This window comes from Erinaceus europaeus, chromosome 21, assembly GCF_950295315.1.
Source record: "Erinaceus europaeus chromosome 21, mEriEur2.1, whole genome shotgun sequence".
Classification (NCBI taxonomy): domain Eukaryota; kingdom Metazoa; phylum Chordata; class Mammalia; order Eulipotyphla; family Erinaceidae; genus Erinaceus; species Erinaceus europaeus.
The window spans coordinates 35,895,833-35,917,255 of record NC_080182.1 but is presented as its reverse complement, the minus strand read 5'-3'; the positions used below and the strand labels follow the sequence as shown (position 1 = coordinate 35,917,255).

The 21,423-nt window shown below is 40.0% G+C and overlaps 1 protein-coding gene and 1 non-coding gene across 7 annotated transcripts in view; one reads left to right on the top strand and one right to left on the bottom strand.

The window, feature by feature from the left end:
- CAPN7 (calpain 7) overlaps nucleotides 1-20,409 on the bottom strand; it is a 39,319-nt gene extending 18,910 nt beyond the window's left edge. For 3 of the 6 annotated variants that reach the window (XM_060180825.1, XM_060180830.1, XM_060180827.1), the window contains exons 1-10: nucleotides 20,045-20,409; nucleotides 17,642-17,750; nucleotides 14,940-15,097; nucleotides 13,513-13,580; nucleotides 10,983-11,183; nucleotides 9,414-9,500; nucleotides 5,753-5,879; nucleotides 4,460-4,545; nucleotides 2,536-2,629; nucleotides 245-391 (exon numbers count right to left, since the gene is read on the bottom strand). In XM_060180825.1, coding sequence (XP_060036808.1) covers nucleotides 245-391; nucleotides 2,536-2,629; nucleotides 4,460-4,545; nucleotides 5,753-5,879; nucleotides 9,414-9,500; nucleotides 10,983-11,183; nucleotides 13,513-13,580; nucleotides 14,940-15,097; nucleotides 17,642-17,750; nucleotides 20,045-20,146 — 1,179 coding nt within the window. In that variant the 5' untranslated portion in view covers nucleotides 20,147-20,409. Of the gene's footprint in view, nucleotides 1-244; nucleotides 392-2,535; nucleotides 2,630-4,459; nucleotides 4,546-5,752; nucleotides 5,880-9,413; nucleotides 9,501-10,982; nucleotides 11,184-12,502; nucleotides 12,544-13,207; nucleotides 13,261-13,512; nucleotides 13,581-14,939; nucleotides 15,098-17,641; nucleotides 17,751-20,044 lie in introns of those variants that run through there. The other 3 variants (XM_060180826.1, XM_060180828.1, XM_060180829.1) reach the window with 3 other exon arrangements.
- Nucleotides 1,778-1,884, top strand: LOC132535375 (U6 spliceosomal RNA). Its single transcript, XR_009547156.1, has one exon. It is a non-coding gene; the product is annotated as a U6 spliceosomal RNA (small nuclear RNA).
- Nucleotides 20,410-21,423: the final 1,014 nt, after the last annotated feature.

Sequence of the window (21,423 nt, the reverse complement as noted above, 5' to 3'; positions counted from 1 at the left end):
GGTATACTGTATCTAAGTGACCCTGGTCCCTACCCCATAAAAGCAGACACATATTTTTTGGCTTTCCTGAAAATCGGGTCTATAAACATGTTGTTCTTATAGAAGGAAGCACATTCCTGCAGTAAGGTACAACATCTTTTCAGGGGCTAAGCATGTGCTTTCTATGAAATGAAAATATCATCTTGGAAATGCCCAAGTCCTAGCAGACAGACTCAAGCTGTATCTGGGCCATCCTGTCACTTACTGAGTTGGATCCTGGGAAATCATAGCCTCCCATGACTTTCATGTACGCCTTTTCTATGAGAGAAACCCACAGCTCACTTTTATTGTTGGAATAAGAACACAGCAATTCTCCCTTATGATCAACAGGCAACTGGTCATCAATTATCACCTGGAGAAAGAAAACAAGAATTTATTTAGGTGGGAAAAAAAAAAAACCCCTTTAAATCCATTCTGTGAATAAAAAATGCCTCCCATACTGAAAAAAAAGAAAGAAAATGAGCCTATTATTAAGCTAACCATTTTAGATTTCTAGAATCTGACCAAATATAAATGTTGTCTTTATTCAATTTTACAAGTTATTCTCCATGTCAGATGGTAACTTTTTTTTAAAAATGTGGTATTGGAGAATAAACTGTGAACCCTGTACATGCATGATCCTTCTGAGCAGCTTCCTCCGCCCAAGTTTTTATGCACATTCAGATTCACATTCAGATACACACACACACACACACACACACAATGACAACAAAGCACCGGTCAACTACCAATGAAACTCCCTTGGGGATGTGCCTGCTATTTCCATGGGGTGACGAGATTAAACCCAAAGCTTCATACACGGCAATGTATGTGCTCCTCCCATTAAGCCATGTCTCTACTTGACTTCCTAATTCTTATCAAAAGACTCAGGAAACGAGAAGATATGAACAATTTTTTATGGGGGGGGATAAATGGGTTCTAGTGTAGCTGTTGACATAATGGGTACAATTTCTCATCTCACTATCAGTTCTCTGCAGAGCAATTTGGATCAATGACAGACTTATATAAATGTATTCTGAAAGTTCCTTTAAATAAGAGGTTGTCTTATTTTATTTTAACAAGAGCACTGCTCAGTTTATAGTGGCGCTAGAATGTGGGACATCAGAGCTTCAGGCATGGAAAGTCTTTTTTTGTATAACCATTATGCTTTTTCCCTAGCCCGCAAGAGGCTATTTTAAAAAGCACAGTTGAGAAAAACCATTCTCGATAATTTTGAGTCATAAGCTACAGCAGTGTTTTCAAAGGATGTCCCTCAACCATAGCATCACCATCATCTAGGAACTTGTTAGAAATTCAAACCACCCCAGAACTCTGAATCTGAAACTTGGGGGTAGAGGGTGGGTGGGTAAAGGCAGAAGTCTCTGTTTTAACAAGTCACTCAAGTGCTTTGGGTTATTAATAACAATCTCTACAATTATTACAGATTCTAAATCAAGTAAACATTTCTCTTTTTATGTTTACAAAAACACCACATGATTCCATTTAAGTGTAAAAAAAAAAAAAAAGGGCAGTGTTGTCTCTGGAGAAACAGGTTAATTGAAGAGCACTGACCCTGCACACCGAGATTCTCACTTCCTGCTTCCTGGTCCAAGGTTCTCAGTTGGATCAATCGCACCAAATGTATCAGAGGGGTGTCAGTGTCTGGTTTCTCTCTCTCTCTCTCTCCTCTCTCTCTCTCTCTCTTTTTTTTTTAAAGAAAAGCAGTATTTATTTGTTCTAAAAAATAAGTAAAACATTAGTGCTCTCTTCAGTAGCACATATAATGAAATTGGAATGAGACAGAGAAGATTTAACATGGTCCTACACAAGAATGCTATGCAAATTCGTGAAGCGTACCATAAACAAGTAAAATATTGGGATTTGGGATACAGCGGACAAAGCACTGGACCCTCAAACATGGGTCATCCTGGGTTCAATCCTTGGTCACATACATGCAAGAGTGATATTCTGGTTTGCTGTCCTCTCTTCCTCATAAATCTTTTTTAAAAGCCGTTTCCAATGGGCAAGTTCCCAAAACAAGGCAGCTTTCCCCTATTTTGCTTTGTCCTTCCCGAAGCTTTCCTATCTGTGTTTGTGGAGGGAGGGAGAGAGAGAGAGAGAGAGAGAGAGAGAGAGACAGAGAGCGCTAGCTCTGTAAACAAAACTGACATCCTTTTCTCACCTCATCTCCTCTTTCCAGACTGGTACTCACTGTCTTTCCTCACAGCTAAAGAGCCTGTCAATCAGCCCACCCCCAGAGGCGGGAGCTTCTGATTTCCCCGTCAGCAGGAGGCTGAGTACCCATTATGTGTGCCTGGCGCAGTATCTTGATAGGCTGGGCATTACAGACTCTGAATACAAAGACCAAAGCCAGACTTGCTGAGTCTTGGATTTGTCTTTTTCTTACTCATTTGAAATTATCCCCTGCTCCCTCATATGTAATAAAATATTAAATAAAAGGATTCAAAGTGGAAGGAAGAGCAAGAAGCAACTGTTGTGGAAAGAGGTCGTGTTTACCTTTCTGGGGACACCGTTGAGGTGAAGTTTCACCATATACTTTCCACAGGGATTGTACTCTGGCTCACCATCCTTATTCTGAGGGTAAATTATGCTTTTATAAGGAAAATAAATACTGAATTACTAACAATACTCAATACAAACTGTGCAAGATGTACTTTATTTAAACCTATATAGTATTGTCTTAGCAATTTTATAAAAATAAACATGATAATATCCTCTTAAAACAGACTTAGGAAGAGAATTGTATTCTAATCAAGGAACTTATTCAGTATGAATAAATGAAGAAAATACCTTGTGAGGTAATACAGAAGGGCCTAAGTCTCACAGTATTCTGGAAAGTACTCAGTTGTTAGTTATACTCTAACAGCTCTTATACTACGACTATTTAAAGATTTTTAAAAAAATATTTATTTATTTATTCCCTTTTGTTGCCCTTGTTGTTTTATTGTTGTAGGTATTATTGTTGTTGATGATGATGTCGTCATTATTGGATAGGACAGAGAGAAATGGAGAGAGGAGGGGAAGACAGAGAGGGGGAGAGAAAGACAGACACCTGCAGACCTGCTTCACCGCCTGTGAAGCGACTCCCCTGCAGGTGGGGAGCCGGGGGCTTGAACCGGGATCCTTAACCAGTCCTTGCGCTTTGTGCCACGTGTGCTTAACCTGCTGTGCCACTGCCCAACTCTCCCTAAGTGACTATTTTTTAAGCCAGTTAAAATCTTCTATTGGCTCCAAGAAATAAAAAGACCCTTTCTCAACTAAAGTACAACTAAAGTGAGGAAGCACAACTCTAGCAGAGGGAGAAAGAGCCAGTACAATTCAGAGTGATACAGAACTGTACCACAAGGCTTTGAAAGCTACTGGTAAAATCTTCTTTCATACACTGCATATCTTTTACCTATGGTATGTGCTTATCCAAGATCATAAATTGCCTGAAACTATGGTTTGGTATCTAATTAATCTTTGAGAACACAAAAATTATAAGAAAAAAAATTACAATGCTTATTTGAAGTCAGATAAGTCTTAAAAATGGAAATAGTATTTCAGTAAAATTTCAGTACATTCGAAAAGCAGTTTAGACAACACAATTATGCTATTTTATATTTTTTATATTGTTCAGTGGTCATATTAAATGAAAAAGGTGAGATTAATCTCAATAATATACTTTATCTGAGTATATGCAATTCAAATATATAATCAGTATAAAATTTTGAGATGCTTTCCAAGTTTACTTTAGTGTGCTAAACTTCTTTTTTTGCTAAAGGTCTTAAATCTGATGTATTTATACTTACAACCCATCTCAATTCAGACTAGTTCACTTCAAGTATACTTTTTTTTTTTTGCCTCCAGGGTTATCACTGGGGCTTGGTGCCTGCACTATGAATCCACTGCTTCCTAGAGGCCATTTTTTTCCATTTTGTTGTTGTTATTGTGCCATTATTGCTATTGTTGTTGTTGGATAGGACAGAGAGAAATTGAGAGAGGAGGGGAAGACAGAGAGGGGGAGAGGGCGACCCCCCTGCAGGTGGGGAGCTGGGGGCTGGAACCGGGATCCTTATGCCGGTCCTTACGCTTTGCGCCATGTGCGCTTAACCTGCTGCGCTACCGCCCGCCCCCCCCCCCCAAGTATTTAGTATGATAGCATGATAGCAGCTGTCACACAGTACAGTCTACCTAGAACAGTAACATTTTCCTTTGCTCTCACTAGTCAGGATATGTGCACTCTACATATAGTATTTTACTATATATGTGCCAGTTCTTAGATTTTCAGCAAATCTTTTCACATCACAAATCATCTGCTTAACACACAAGGAACTTAATGTTCTAGGTAACATGTCCTCTTCATATGGGCTAAGTTTTAAATTTCCAGTTAAAAGGCAATTCTATGAAAAGGGCTACAGGGAAAAATATAAGAATTTACCTGGTAATCAACTTCTTATTAAACCGTCTTTCATAAGCTGCACTGATAGCCAGTGATGCCACAAAGGAACAATCTGATACTATTGTCTGGTAATAAGAATGTGTTAATATAGTCATTCATCCATCCGGGGAGTTTCAACATTACTACAAAATACAAGCATTGTCCCTAGGAACTGACTTTTAATATGAAATATCTGGACCAACTCATACAAATTTTAATCAAACATCCTAGAAAAATCAAAGTTATATTAATATTCTTAATTTAGAGTAATTAAACATGAGTGACGTAGTCCTTACATGGATACAATATCACTCACTCAGTCATACTATTTTGATGACAAAAATTAAATGTGGGCACAGGTAGATAGCATAATGGTTATGCAAAGAGACCGACGCCTGAGGCTCCAAAGTCCCAGGTTCAATCCCCTGTATCACCACCAGCCAAAACTGAGCTATGCTCTAGTCAAAAAAATAATAAATAAATATACTACTACTACTGATAATAACATTTAATAAAAATAAACACATCTTTAAAATTTGGCTTATTATGTTATGGTCAATTTACGGAAATATGCACATCAGAAGATCCTTGAATCATAGTATTTCAGAACAATTATATTTAAGTATCTGTGACTAGGACTCAGGTGGAGACACACATGATAGAGTACACACATTACCATAGTCCAGGACCTGGGTTCAAGCCTCAGGTCCCCACCTGCAGGTGAAAAGCTTCACAAGTCATGGAGCAGTGCTGCATGTGTCTCTCTCTCCCACTCTATTTCTCTCTGTCTCTGACCCTCTATAAAAAGAAAAAGAAAAAGAAAAAAAAAGTCTACTGGGAGCAGTGGACTTATGCAGGTATTTCTTTAAAATAAATAAATGCATATACACGTAGCTATAACTTCACAGCAAAACTTATTGTCACTGGTTCACAAAGAAGTATTTTCAAATAAGCCCACTGTCTTCTTTTCTCTCTATTCCCGTATCAAAGGTGAGATGTAGAGTCTCAGTTTTCTCCTGGGTAAGCACACACTGATCAGGAGGGTGTGTGTAAACCTGGGCTTACCCAGAACAGCTCCCACATTTAACATTATCTCAGCATGCGTAAGTCAAGCTACTCAGAATGAACTGTTTTCCAGTTATGCTCATGCATCCGAATATATGATACTTGTCCACGGCCATACCACCCTGAACACACCTGAACTCATCAGACTACATAGCTATTTAAGAAAAATTCAAACTATATTCAAATTATTGTATTTGTTTTCATATGGAATAACATAAAAATGTTTACCTGCTTTATGCTAAAACTGGATACCGTATAAATCATTGTAGGATTATTGGTAAGGTCTTCTGGTCGTACCCATTTGGAAAAAGTAGCTTTTTGCTTAGGTGATAATGGCAGCTTGCCCCATCTATCACTGAAATAATAAAAATTAAATAACAGTAATAAAATTAATCTAAAAAGATGACTCAAAAACAACATAAAAACTCCTAGTGATTTTTCCCAGCATGTCACAGCTGTTCCTATGTCATCCCAGAATGCTCTCCAGTCATATATACATGTCTTTTTAAAAATCATTTTATTAATATGAAAAGAGAGATACAGAAAGAGCCTGAAAGGCCAGAGCACCGTTTATCTCTGGTTTAGGGTGGAGCTAGGGATTGAACCTGGGGTCTCTGATGCTTTTGTCAAGCAAGAAAATCTTTTGCATAACCAATATGCTATCTCTCCAGCCCTATATACGACTTCTTACACTCAACCAGTCAGTCTGATCATCTCTTCAAATAAAATCATACACATAGGTAGCTGACCATAAAAGCGACTGAGGTTCACTGCTATTGAAGAATCTAACACGTAGTTTAATTTAGTGAAGTTTTATATTCAAGAATTTGTTTTTTTTTTTTTTTTTTTAAAAGAATTTGTTTCAATAAAATGGAGCTATTAATGATACAAGCTAAAAGGACCGTGGAGGCTATAGGTCCTTACGCTGACTCTCAATCGACTGCCCATTTTATGATTTTAAAAGTAATACAAAAGCAGAATACAAATGCATGTTTGTTTGATTTCTCTAGCCAGTTTTTCAGTGGAACTTTCCCACTTGGGAACACTCAGGTCTGGAGGAAGCGCCAGGCTGCAGCATCACTCCTTCCTCCATCGGAAAAAGCCAAGAATGGAGTGCTACAGCCCCGGTGACAACATAAATCACTCGTCATCTTTTCATATTAAAATGTTACTGCTGACTCTTTTTCTAATTATTTTCTCCACAATTATGTAGGAAACCATTTTAAACAATCTTACCAGTTAATCTTAGTTCTTTTTTTTAAATTTTATTTATTTATTTATTTTCCCTTTTGTTGCCCTTGTCTTTTTATTGTCGTTGTAGTTATTATTGTTGTTGTTGATGATCACTGTTGGATAGGCCAGAGAGAAATGGAGAGAGGAGGGGAAGACAGAGAGGAGGAGAGAAAGACAGACACCTGCAGACCTGCTTCACCGCCTGTGAAGCGACTCCCCTGCAGGTGCCAAGCTGGGGGCTCGAACTGGGATCCTTACGCCGGTCCTTGTGCTTTGCGCCATGTGCGCTTAACCCGCTATGCTACCACCCGACTCCCAGTTCTTATTTTCTATTTTGCCCCAAATTCAGTTCACTATGTACTGACTGCCCACTAGGTGTCAGTTACTATGCTATGCACTGGGATGAGATTTAATAAAGCTCATGTTCAAGTTCACACTTAGTATGGAGGGCAGGTGGACATGTGATCACATGCAAAAGAAAAGTGAACTAACTGTGACAAATACTGGAGTCTTATGGTGTAAGCATTTTTCCATGTTTTTTTAATTTCTGGAAAACTTGATATTATTCTTATGGATGGATATTCTACAATAAAGGCAATAAAAACAATTTGTCTTATTTGTTATATAAAGTTGGAACATCAAGTTTATATCTCTATTTGGATACAACCATTTAAGAACTTACTACAGTAACTGATGCAAAGTTATAGGTGTGAGCTACTTAACAATATTTTGGTCAAGGGGTGGTTTGCACATATGATGGTGGTCTCAACAGCTTATGCCCTAAGGCCTAAGTGAAGGCTACACTACGTAAGTCTGTGATTTTTACACTGTCCGACATTCACACAATGGCATATGAATTCACTTCTCAGACAGCACCCCTGTCACTAAGGGACCCCTGACTTTATATTTTATATAAATATTTTACTATAACTGTAACAGAAGGGGGCCTGCACATGGGAGCACTCAGGCCTGGAGGAAACCCCCCCCCCCATCTGAAAAAGTCAAGAAAGGAGTGCTGAAGCCCTGGTGACGACAACAACAATTACGCAATTCTGACTTTGTTTCTAATGACACATTCATTGCCAAAAATGTAAAGCTACAAAAATATTTTTAAGCTGTTCAATTTTGCTACCTAGAAATAACCACTGCATTCTGATGTACATTTAATATCATTCTATAAACACATTTACAGAATATGAATTTATACCTGTACAGATATATATATATATATGCATATAGGTATAACAAGTGTATCAATAAACATAATTCTATAAAGTATATACACAAAAGAGAACTTGGCTAGTATATATTTTTCTTTAACTTTTTTATACATGCCTAATTTTCTATCTTATAATGATTATACTGCAGTAATTTTCCCAATAATTTTTTAAAGAATATACACGGGAATGAACTCAAGGCCTTGTGTATGCATGATGCCATGGAATGGCTTCTTTAATTTTTCATTCTGCATTTTGAAGGAAAAAAATAAAAATGGGGAAAGCAGACGGGAGAGCAGAGCACTCCTCCACTGCTCATGGAGACCCCGTAGTATTTACTGCCCACGTACTCCCAAGTAGTGCCAGAGACTGAACCCAGGGCCTCACAAGTGATAATCCATCTATTTCATCCTCTGAATCATTTCCCGAGTCACAGGACATATTTCTATGGGTGAATGTCATGTAATATTATTAGATATGCCGCTACTTAGTCATTCCCGTATTATCAGATACTTGGTTTTTTATCGGATAGAGACAGAGAAATGGAGAGCGGAGAGGGAGATAAAGAGGGAGAGAGACAGAGACACACCTGCAGCCCTGCTTCACCACTCGTGAAGCTTTCCCCCTGCAGATGGGGACCAGGGGCTTGAACCCGGGTCCCTGTGCGCTGTAATGTATGAGCTTTACCAGGTGCGTCACTGCCTGGCCCCGATATTTCATTTGTTTTTAGTAACTTTCTGCTGTAACTTATGTTTTGGTGAATGCTCCTTATAAGTATCTTTGATGAAATTATGATTTCCTTAGGATGACTAGAAACTAGGTATCCTGAACCAAACAAAAAGCTCTTGACATAAGCTACCACTGTCTTAGAAGACTAGGTCACCACTTTTATAATTTACCCTTATTTTAAACTGTTATCTCCTTAGTAAATGGTAGCAGTGTCATTCTATTCTACTTTTCCATTCAATCTCTATGTAACTTGTATTTACACTGTGATTTAAACATTAATTCAACATTTACTGAGAATTGCCTTTGTACCAGGTAGTGTACTAGGCACAAAGTAGACTGCTAGGAAAAAAGGATAGTCACACGTGGGGTGGGGGTAGACAGCATAATGGTTAAGCAAAGAGACTCTCATGCCCGAGGCTGCAAGGTTCTTGGTTCTTGGTTCAGTTCACACCACCATAAACCAGAGCTGATAAGTGCTCTGGTAAAAAAAAAAAAAAAAAAAAAAAGTCACATGTGCCACTAGCTGGCAAAGATAGCAGAGGTGCTCTGGCTAGGTTGCCCAACCTCCTTTCCATAGTCATACTTCACCAAGCTTCTTAATCACAAATTTTAACGTAAAATCTATAAATTAAACTGACCCTAGGAGTACAGAAAAAAAAGGGAAAATTAAAACACTCTTAGAAGGAAATACTGCAATAGTGCTTGCTTACCAGAAAGGCATTGGGTAGGCAAAACGTTCCCTCAGATCAATATTCATAAATGGGACATATTCTATCCCATTTATTTTTGATGTTGTCCTATAACACATAAGAAAATGATGTAAACATTCAAATCGACCTTAACTATCAATCTCATTTAAATTTAAAATTTTAATGGCAAGGTATACTACTGCTATAAAGTTAAAATCTCATGTTGTTGGTACCTTTACTTGGTCATTTTCACAAAAAGGTTAAATACCAGGAAATAAGTGATTCCTTACCATTCAGTGAGAGTCATTTTTTTCAACAATGGTGTCAAGATAGGTTTATAAGTGTGCCAGGAAAGTATGTTTGGCACTGGGACAGAAAGTGATTTCCATTCTCTAAGCCCACAGGGAGAAAGCAACTGGCTTAGTGATTCTGGAATTTAAAAGAGATGGCATTCACGTTTCTGGAAAATCTTTTCTTCCTATTTCCTAGTGAGATTATGGAGTGGGAAGTGGAAGAAGAACCACACTCCAGGAAACATGGTCTCTAAGAGCTGCATACTTCCCTTATTTTGAATCTCTGTTTATTTGTGCCTGTCGGCTGTTTCCTTCTGTGCCCTTCCCTCATTTTATTCCCTCATTAAGTAGCTGCAGGACAACTTTACAACTTAAGTCTTCAGGTAACAATCTTCAGTAAGACTATGGATTTGAGATTTGGTTAATAGTCGGGAAATGGAGTCACTATGTGTATCTTTATCTTGAAAGAATGAGAACTTTTCACCTGTTATGAAGAAAAGCTACACTGTGTTAAGCAGAAACAGAGTTGTTTTGCTGTAGTATGCATTTCAGCTGTGTATGTGGGAACAGAGATGCTGAGTAGGCCAGATGCTCAACTCTGATAGTCTCTCGGCTCCAAAGTCACCCTTCTTCGTCCTCATTGCATTAGTGGTTTGTCGGAAAAGTCATGACATATTTTTGCATAGAAAAATACATTTTGAGGGGTTGGATGGTGGCGCATCTGGTTGAGTGCACGTATTACAATGTACAAGGACCTGGGTTCGAACCCCCAGTTCCCAACTGCAGGGGGAAAGCTTCACAAGTGGTGAAGCAGGGCTGGAGGTGTCTGCCTCTTTCCTTCTCTATCATCCCCTTCTTCTCAATTTCTGGCTGTCTCTATCAGATAAATAAAGATAATTAAAAAAAATTTTTTTTAAAGAAAATACATCATGAGTTTTCTGATAACCCAATATAATGGTTGCTATGTAATTTTTCTTCTTTTTTATATCATCTTATTGGGGGGGGGGATTAATGATTTATAACAGAGTTGTTGGTACATGGGTTTAATTTCTCATCTCTCCATGACGGGTGTCTTCAAAATACTCTCACCCCCGTGAAGGGCCTTTTCTACCACCATGCTCTAAGACCCCCCAAAGCTCCCCCAAGCTTCACCCCCATACACTCTAATCCTCCTTCCCCAGAGTCCTTTGCTCTTTGGGGCAATACACCAAGGTATGCAATTTTTCTAGGCAAAGAGAACAGATTTGTAGGAGTAGCATTAAAAGTAATCATTACAATGAATCAAAAATAGATTTACCTGAGAACTTCTATTTCTTCTGCTGTATATTTCTGTCCTTGTGCATCACATGATTGTGGACTTACAAATGGCTGAGGTTTTTCATGGAAAGGATTAGCTCCCAGTGGAAAATGTGTTCTCGTTGGAGGTGGCTTTGGTTTAATATTTGTTGATTTGATTTTGCATAATGGTTTGGTTAGTGGTTCACTCAATGCTTCTGCTCTACAACAGAAAGAGGTACAGGAAAATCATTCTAGTATTTTGCTCATCTTTTAATTTTTTTTCAGAAATAAAACTTCTATCAAAAACTAGTCAAACAATATTAATGTAAAAGTAGTAAATAAAGTCTAACTAAACAGGCTAGTCCACGTAAGTATGTAGTTTCATAATGTAAGCTACTTCCAAAGATTACGTGAAGTCTTTTTTTGCAAAGGAAACTGGATCTGTGGCACTAACTGAGCACTTCTTGCATGTCCGACAGAAATACAAGAATGTATACAGTCCCTACCCTCAAGGTGTTCCTACTTCGGGGGCCGGGTGGTGACGCACCTGGTTGAGCGCATGTTACAGCGCTCAAGGACCTGGGTTCGAGCCCCTGGTTCCCACCTGCAGGGGGAAAGCTTTGCAAGTGGTGAAGTAGTGCTGCAGGTGTCTCTCTTTCTCTCTGCCTCTCTAGCTCCCCCTTCCCTCTCAATGTCTGGATGTCCCTATCCAATAAAGATAATTTTAAAAAAATTAAAAAAAAAAAAGATGTTCCTAGTTCTTTGAGGAAAGAAAAACCAATTTCATCAAAAGAAACAGTTGCCAGGATGGATGTATTACATGTAAGTGAGTGCACAGAACACGTTACCTCAGTGAGTAGAAAGAGGGCAAGTCAGGAAATGCTTCTTGGAAATGACAGAAGTCCATGGAAGTGGGGGTGGGGGTCAGAGGGGTGGTTAAGAAAGCACTCTAGAAAGAGAATAGGATGTGTACAAGTCTAGAAGTATGAAATAGCATAGTGAATTAGAGTCATGTCAAAAGGATGGGTGGGGCCCCTATGAAAAGCACACTAGAGGCTAGAGGTAAGGTGAGAGCAGGCGTGGGGTCACAGAAGGCCTCTCACAGATGGAAGGGAATGCTAATTCTGCAGTGTCAAAGAACACACAAGCTGAAAAGCAGAAAATCTTAACTGGAGGTACATGTGAGAGCTTTAGGAGTCTTGTGAACATTCTGAAATTATACATAAAGAAGTGTATGTTCTTCCTAGAGAGAAGCTCAGTAATTCTGAACAGGTCCTCAAAGGAACCCATGACTGACCTGTGCCCTCTGGGCTTAAGATGGAGTCAAGAGACTACTGAGCGGGTTATGCATATATGTAATAAACGCCATCAGTGATTCCAGTTTGTGAAAGAAGTCAAAATGAAGATGATAACCATGTGTCAAGTGCCCAGCTAACTCTTCATGAATTTGAACTAAAAGTTCCTAGTAATGAAAAGGAGGGATGATTGTTTTACATCAATAAGAAAAAAAAGAAAGAAAAAACAATGAGGTACAACTACCTAGTCAGAGTCTCAAAAGTAGGTGACTGCATCAATCCATTCTGTAACAAATAAAAACGATTTCCACCCATTTCCAATGTCGATAGCACTTGTCAAGAGTCATAAATTCAGTCATTCTTTCACCAAATACCTACTGAAAACAAACTACATGTTTGTGTACCGTGTCAGACATCTGGTTACAGCAATGAACAAAACAGACGGTATCTCCACCCTCAGAAAGGGAGTATTCAGAGAATGGGGTTGGACGGGACACAGACATTAGGAACAAACGTGCCAAACTGATAAATTGCATGTAACTCACACAGTAGTAAGAGTTATGGGAATGGATATTAATGTAGAAATATGCAGGATGGCAGCATTGGAGACTGCACTTCAATGATTTATTTATGTGCCTGTGTGTAAGAGAGCAAATCAGAACATTGTTCTGGCATATACAGAGATGAAGCCTGAACCCAGGGCCTCAGACATACAACTCCTTTGCTAGCACAGAATGGTCAGTTCTCATTGGGAAATTGACATTCTAGGTGAGAAGACGGCTCAGCAGTGGAGCACATGCTTTGCATATGCGGGGCACTTAAGTTCAACTTCTGGCGCCACAGAAGACAAAAGCAAACAGAATACAACAAAGGACGGACTAGTGCTCTTCTGAACGGGCTGTGCATGTTGTACGATTTGCGGTTCAGGCACGGCTGTAAGGAGCCTCACTCTCAATTTCTCCATGTGTAGTATCAGCTCTGGGAGGTTCTTTGGAAGTCTGCTACTATGCACCAAAAGGGAGACTTCCATTTCAAATATAATAATCATTTTACTTTATACAAAGCAGACAACGAAACAAAATGTGTTGGTGGCAGGGGGCAGGGTAGGACTAAGTTCACTCAACAAGTGTTACAGATCTCAAATTAAAGACAGAGTTACTTTGAGTTCTACCATACACTTTACAAACCTGTTACACTAAAATGATATGGCATGCCATCATGCATAGACAAGAACGTGGAGTGACCAAAACTCACCTATCTAGTGCCTGTCGAGCCAGCTGCTTCAATTTATTTTGCAGAGTTTTATCAGCAGTTTCATAAGACTTAAGAGAAAGAGAGAGATTCTGAAGCATGACTTTTATTATGCTTGGCATTTCTAGACCAAAAAACTTACAATGTACATTATACATTCTGAACTTAGGAGGAAATAAATAAGACATTTGATTTTCACCCTAAAGATATCAGTTAAAATAGAATTGGAAAGTCCTCAGGGCCAGGTCATGGTACACCTGGCTGAGTGCACATGTTAAAATGTACAAGGACCTGGGTTCAAGCCCCCAGTCCCCACCTGCTGGGGGAAGCTTTGCAATTGGTGAAGTAATGCTGCAGGTGTCTTTCTCTCTCACCCTCTCTCTCTCTCTCTACCCAACCCTCTTGGTTTCTGGCTGTCTCTATAAATAAAGATAATAAAATTAAACATAAAAGAAGGAGAAATTATTTTTTTTAAAAAAAGAGACCTGTCACTGAAGTAAACTTTCAGGTCACCTAATGCAAGCAGGTGATAACTGGATGACACCTCATAGGACATAAAGGCTGGGTGGCAGAATCTCAAAGACCAGGCCTATCTCAGACAGCTGCAGAGACCCTGGACCAAAAAAAAAAAAAGGGCAGCCCTCTGCACAGGACAGAGACCACTGCTTTCTTTCTTTGCCTCATCCTCCTAGCAAATGTTTAACTCTTGTGCACTAAATGCCCCTGAGAGCTGACGGCTCCAACCAGGGCCCTTCAGGGAGTAGTAAGAGGCACTCAGCATACAGATTTTACACTAGAATAACAGACTTTTTCCAAACCACTGCTTCATTCTTCAGCATATGAAATCAGTACACGTGTACATAAAGTGGAAGTCTGTTCTAAGTTCATAGATGGTAATGAACTCACACAAAGAACAGGAACAGAATTCCTTTTATAAGTTAATGAGTCTGTGAGCATACAGAAATGCAAATATACATCTTGACCTAAAAAAAAAAAAAGCAGCCTAATGACTCAACCTTAGTATTGTTAAATATCCAGTAAGATGGCAAGACTTGTTATTTAATTTATTTTTTAAAAACTTTTTATTACCTTTACTTATTTATTGGATAGAGGCAGCCAGAAATCAAGAGGGAATTGGGGATAGAGAGGAAAAGAGGCAGACAGACACCACAGCCCTGCTTCACAAAGCAAAGCTTTCCCCCTGCAGGTGGAGACCGGGAACTCGAACCTGGGTCCTTGCACATTGTAAATGTGTGCTCAACCAGGTGCGCCAGACATCCAGCCCCAAGACTCGTTATTATCTACACATTATATTTTAGGGAGTACCTTGGCTACTTTAATGAGACAGTACTTTTGTATCCCTTAGTGAGGGAGAGATCGCTTAGTCTGATCTGACTAGCTGAAGCCTGGATCTCTCTCTCTCTGCATACCGTTTTCAGGCAGAGGTCCACAGCTTCTGTATACAATTCTATAGCGTCGTCAACATTCCCCTTCTCATCTTCATCAAAAGCTTGTGTAACAAGGAAATGTGCTCGCTCTAAGTCCAACTGATGCTTTGATTTCAAAGGATCAGCACTCTTTGACTGAACTAAAGGCAAAAAGAAACATCATATAAATATATTTCATTTCTAGTAGAATTTATAAGTCATTATGTAATTAAATAATATGTAAATTGAGACATTCAGGGAACAACACTTTTTTTTTTTTTAATTTAATTTAATTTATTTATTCCCTTTTGTTGCCCTTGTTGTTTTATTGTTGTAGTTATTACTGATGTCATTGTTGTTGGATAGGACAGAGAGAAATGGAGAGAGGAGGGTAAGACAGAGAGGGAGAGAAAGACAGACACCTGCAGACCTGCTTCACCACCTGTGAAGGGACCTGCCTGCAGGTGGGGAGCCGGGGGCTCGAACCGGGATCCTGACGCCGGTCCTTGAGCTTAGCGCCACCTGCGCTTAACCCGCTGTGCTACAGCCCGACTCCCACAACACATTATTTTTAAGACACTGTCAAACAAGTTCAGCAAGATTAAAAAAAAAAAACTCTTAAGATTGATTAACATTTCCTTTCTTTTTTTAATCTTAATTTTAAGAAACTATAAACAAATATTATTCTGAAAAAGGCTTTCATTTGAAAAAAGGACTTTTCTGCTGAGGATGAGAGTTATGGGAAGTCTCATTTTCTGTAGATTAGATTCCATTTGTTGAAAAGCAAATAAAAAATATGGGTCCAGCAGCCCAGGAAGAGGCGCAGTATCTAGAGAGTTAGAGCTGGACGCAGCAAGTCCCACGTTCACTCCCCAGCACTGCAGTTCCAGAGTGATGCTCTGGTTTCCCTGCCCCTGCAGTTCTCACTCTCCCTCTCTTGTTATTGAATATAAATAATTTTAAAGAAAAAAATGGGTTAAAAAACCTGGCGAAACAATTAAAAGGTATATTATGCTTTCAAAGTGCTTTTATATTTTACTTCAGTTTTCCCAGAGACTAGGGTTGTCTTGTTCTGTGACTTAATATCCTATTTATAAGTTTATAACACTTATAAACTGAATGTCTTCATTTATTTGGCCAGGTAATAAAGTTCCTTTGACTGGCAAGATATTTTGAAAGCATGCAAGTTTCTATACTTCAAAGATAATTTTATTTGAAAGTATTGTTTCTGAAACAAGGTTATATTGGGCAATTACATTTAAGAATGTCATTATTTATCTGTGGAAATTAATTTCCTTTGAATTACATGGTATTTTGAATACATGAATCAGTGTACCTTTGTATGGAGTGAGGTCCTTATACTTAGGCTGTCCACTTCTTAGTACATGAAACTTCTGGGTATCATCTAAACTAAACTATCAATACCCTGACTCCAAAGGAATTGTCATAACAAGAATTCAAATAATCAAATCTATGTTATCATAACTATGCACTTATAACTATTCGTATCTATCCAGAGTGAGTAGTGATAATGAGTAGTAGTAGTAATATAAAGTCTATCAGGCGATACAGAAGTTTTAAAAAAAAATCCCTAAGCTGCTTGTGATTCTAGTATATAGCTACAGACAAAAAAAAAAAAAGTCAAATTCATATATATGATCATGCTCTTTTCGGTCCATGAGCACAGCAGATTTGGACAGGCAGGGACTGCGTACCTCTAACCAACAAAACTGTGATCACTGAACTTAAGTATAGTTGTGTCACAGTATTTGTTACACTGTTTACAAAAATAAATCCAAGTTGTCCCACGTTTATGTTTACAAAGTCCTTTTCCGAGATGTGGTTTGAAAGAGTTTAGTTAAGGCCTTGAGGTTAAGATACTGACATGGGAGATTAAACTCACTGTTGGAAGTTTAATCTTGAATAAACTTCATTTAAGAGCAGTCATTTAATCTTAACTGGGCATGGTGTGTACATCAAAGAAAAGGATTTTGGGAAAGAAAGGGGGAGGGAAGCACTGAAGAGAACCTTGGGGTCCTGGTGCGTGGACCCAGGTTGTGGCTGAGAGTGTTCATATGTATATGTGTATGTGTATGTGTATATGTATGAAAAGACTTTTAAAAAAAATTTTTTTTAAATATTTATTTATTCCCTTTTGTTGCCCTTGTTGTTTTCTTGTTGTTGATGTCGTCATTGTTGGACAGGACAGAGAGAAATGGAGAGAGGAGAGGAAGACAGAGAGGGGCAGAGAAAGATAGACAGCCGCAGACCTGCTTCACCATTTGTGAAGCGACTCCCCTGCAGGTGGGGGGCCGGGGGCTCGAACTGGGATCCTTATGCCGGTCCTTGTGCTTTGCGCCACCTGCGCTTAACCCGCTGCGCTACCTACCACTCAGCTCCCATGAAAAGACTTTTACCATATTCTGATTCTGATCCTGCCAATGATAAGTTGTTTAAATGTTGGTAACTCACCATGCTGACAGCTGTCAGAAGAGACTGGCTGATAATATTCCTAAACGTCTTCACAAACCTACCACTTAATTCCTATTATGACTTTTTCAAAGATATTTTTACCAAAAGAAGAATGAGCAGCAAGAGAGTTAGGATCAAGATCCACAGATGAAACAAAGAGAGCAACACCCAGGGGAAATACATGATGGGAGAAACGAAAAATAAAGTGACAAATTTAGTTGTCTTGTACTAACCTGCTGAATGTAAAGCTTGAACTCTTTCCAAATACTCATTAATTTTGTCCTGAATACGTTCTAGACCTGATCCTGCCATCTCAGCGTAAATTAAGGCTTGTGCAGCTTCCTACAAGAAAATTAATGAATTTCAATTTGAATTTTCTGTACCACACTTAAACTACTGGTCTCCATGGATGACAAAAAAAAGAATGTGAGGCACACTAGTAACCTTTCCGTCAAAGAAATGAATGAAATGTCATTGATGCCTTTCCTTCAACTTTATCATACCATTCAAATGTTATGAACTTAAGTAGACAGGAAGAATTATAAACATTTTCTTGGACTAGCTGTGGGTTATGTTTTGTTTTCCTTTTTCTTTATGCAACAGATCAAACTCCAACTTATCTACCTTGAAAGGTGAAGGTTACTTCACTGAATCTAGCAAAATCTGTAGGAAGAATGCAGGTTTACTCTAAATGAAACTTCAAAGACTGTAGGGATAGATAAGACATCATTTCCTCCTGTTCTGTACCAGATATTTCAGGGCAGAAAAGAATAACTTTCCATGTAAGCATTAAATACTGTATTTTCTGTACTACTATTAACTAAATTCATCATAGCTATATATATTTCAACACACGATGTAACATACTTGTAAGCATATAGTAAGTCCATTTACTTATACTGAATATAAATTGTCAAGTAATTCACTTAAAAATTAAGTCTAGTTTAACACTGCTGACATTCACTTTATTTCACTAGCTTCTACATTTTAAAAATATTTATTGATTGGCATCAGAGACAAAGCCATCAAGTGGTACAACAGACTTTCCTCCAAGTATCCCCAGGGGTCACAGGTTCAATTCAAGTCAGAGTTGAGCAGTGCTCTGGTAAGATAAATATTATTTATTTATCCATTACAATATTAATGAGGACGAGTGAACCAGAGCATCAGTCTGGTGTATATGATGCCAGCGGTCAAATCTGGGAACCCACATTTAAACACTCTTCTGTGCTTCCTTCAGCATTTTATATATCTGAAAGTGATTAATAATGAAAGACATTTTTTTTAAAAACACAGCATATCAGAAAACAATAAATATCTGATGAAGTAACTATAGTTTCCAGAAACACAAAAACTTGTCTGGCTTTCTCAAGGATAAAAAAAGAAAAATCCTGCAGAATGACATGTAGTATCTTGTCCAGTAACAAAACAGGAGGTGCTCACACCCAGGGTTTCTTTTGCTTTAGAAGGAAGTTATCTTTTTAAAAAAATATATTTTATTTATTATTGGATAGACAGAGAGAAATTGAGAGGGGAGGGGGAAAAGAGGGAAAAAGAGTAGCACCGGCAGACCTGCTTCAACACTCATGAAGCTTTCCCTTGCAGATGGGGACCAGGGACTTGAACCTGGGTCCTTGTGCACTATAATGTGAGCACTTAACCAGGTGCGCCAACGCCTGGCTCCAGAAGGAAGTTATCTTACAGGGCGCTATTTTAAACTTGTATTTGCCAGTTTTTTTTTTCCCACAAAACAAAAACACAAGAGTTTTAATAAAATTCTGCCTTTGTGAAGTTATTCTCAGAGGAATGGCTCTGAAACACCAAAATAGATTGTACAATCAAGTTGATTAAATAGCGACCTGAGAAAAAGCAGACCACCGCTAATGACAGCATAGACATTTCTGCCTGGCACAAAGATGTTTCTCATGTGTAGCTGGTATAGTGTATAACTGAGACAGGTATGCTGCTGTCTTTACCAGTTTTATTACAAGTGATCTGTGCAAACGATGTATTCTATGAATGTACAAAGCACTAGTTACGGGGACAGCAATCACATAATCACTTATGTAGCCAGAAACCTGGAATAAACCTAAATGTCCGTGGGCGTGCACCTCCAAAGGAAGGAATACGATCCACCTACTAGTCTTTGTAAGATTCTCTTGTAAAGATAAACTGCATGAAATGTTCTTTTCTGTCTTTTAAGTTCCAGTGAAAAGAACAGACTAAAAGACAGGATCAACCAAATTTTCTTTTAAAAAGAGGTGTGCCACACAAAAATGCATAGAAAAACATGTTTGGGGCCAGACATCAAACACCAGTACCAAGAAACATTTTTGAGCATCTGAAACTTATTTTCTTTTAACAAAATTTTTCCTTAATGGGCATGCATTCCTTTAGCACAGATGTGTGTCCGTGTGTGTATCAGAGACCACACCCCACCAGCAATGAGGCGGCACCTGCCAGCCCACAGCTCAGGGAGAGACAAACGGAGGTTCTGGGTCCCACCTGCGCGAGAGGGCACGGGACAGGTGGGAGGGCGGCCCCGCCCCGCCTGGGCCCCGCCCCCGCGCCATTGACCCCGCCCCATTCAGGGCCCTGGCTCCGCCCCCGCCCCCGGCCCCCGGCCCGCCGCCGACCTTGTAGTAGAACACGGCCTCGGGGTAGCGGCCCTCCTGGTCGCGCTGCACCGCCAGCCTGGCAAACTGCACGGCGTCCCGCTCCAGCGCGCTCGCGTCCATGGCGCCCAGCCCGCGAGGCCCTGACTCACTCAGGCTCTCGGCGAGCCGGGCCGCGGGGGCGAGGACTCGCGAGCGCCTCGGAATCGGCGGCTGGAGCGTTTACTTTCGGCGGTCCGGCTAGGAGTGTGGACCCGACTGACTCGACCCGCCGCGACGCCGCGCCCCCTCGACGGAGCTCGGGCTGCCAGCCAGACCGGCCGTCCCGCTCCGCGGCGGGCACATCGCCACCGCCCCGCCCATCGGCCGCACTGCGCATGCGCACCTGGCCCCGGGACGTTACTCTCGAGCTTCCTGGGCTCAGATTCCGAGTGTAAGCGGCCGTGGGCGGGGCCCGGCCTTTTGGGCGCCTGGGGGCACGTGAGCAAAAGCGCGCCCGGGATTGGACGAGCGAAAGCAGAGCCACGTCAGGACAGCGGGGGTCTGAACAGAGGTGGCAGTGTCCCCGGAGGCTGTTGCGGGCGCCTCTGGGTAGGAGGGGCGCATGCGCCTTATGGAATCTTTTCCCTTAGCAGGTGCAGAACCCCGAGGAGAGCAAGCGCTTCCTCCTGTCGTTCGGACTGACTCTTTTAGACAGGACTTTGAGACACTCTTTAATAGACATTTATTTTCCAGAGATTCAGTCTTGACCGTATGTATACCTTGACTATGTTGCTGATGAGGGGGTAATATGTTTTCACTAATGACTATGAAGTGGGTGATTCTTCCTAAAGTTTAAATTCAGCAATATAATAATAATTAGGTCATGATTGGCCACAATATGGATGGAGCTGAAAATTCATACTAAGTCAAAGGTATTGTAAATGTGCTTTCATCTTGATGGCCGTGGAGCCAGAGTGTACACATCTGTTAACACCTATCAGACAGTACATTTCAAATATGCACTTTTCTTTTTCCTGTTTTTATTAGTGATTTACAAAATCACAAAATAACAAGGGTGCACATCCACACCCTTCTCACCACCAGAGTCTGTGTCCCCATTCCCTCCACTGGAAACTGCAGTGGTTCTCCCAAGTCACAGATATAGCTTGACTTTTCTTTTTGTTTTTTAAGCTTTGCTTTTTTTTTTTTTTTTTAAAAAAATTTACTTTAGTCTCTTTGTTGCCTTTGTTTTATTGTTGTTATTGATGCCGTCGTTGTTGGATAGGACAGAGAGTAATGGAGAGAGGAGGGGAAGACAGAGAGGGGGAGAGAAAGACAGACACCTGCAGACCTGCTTCACCGCCTGTGAAGTGACTCCCCTGCAGGTGGGGAGCCGGGGGCTCGAACCGGGATCCTTA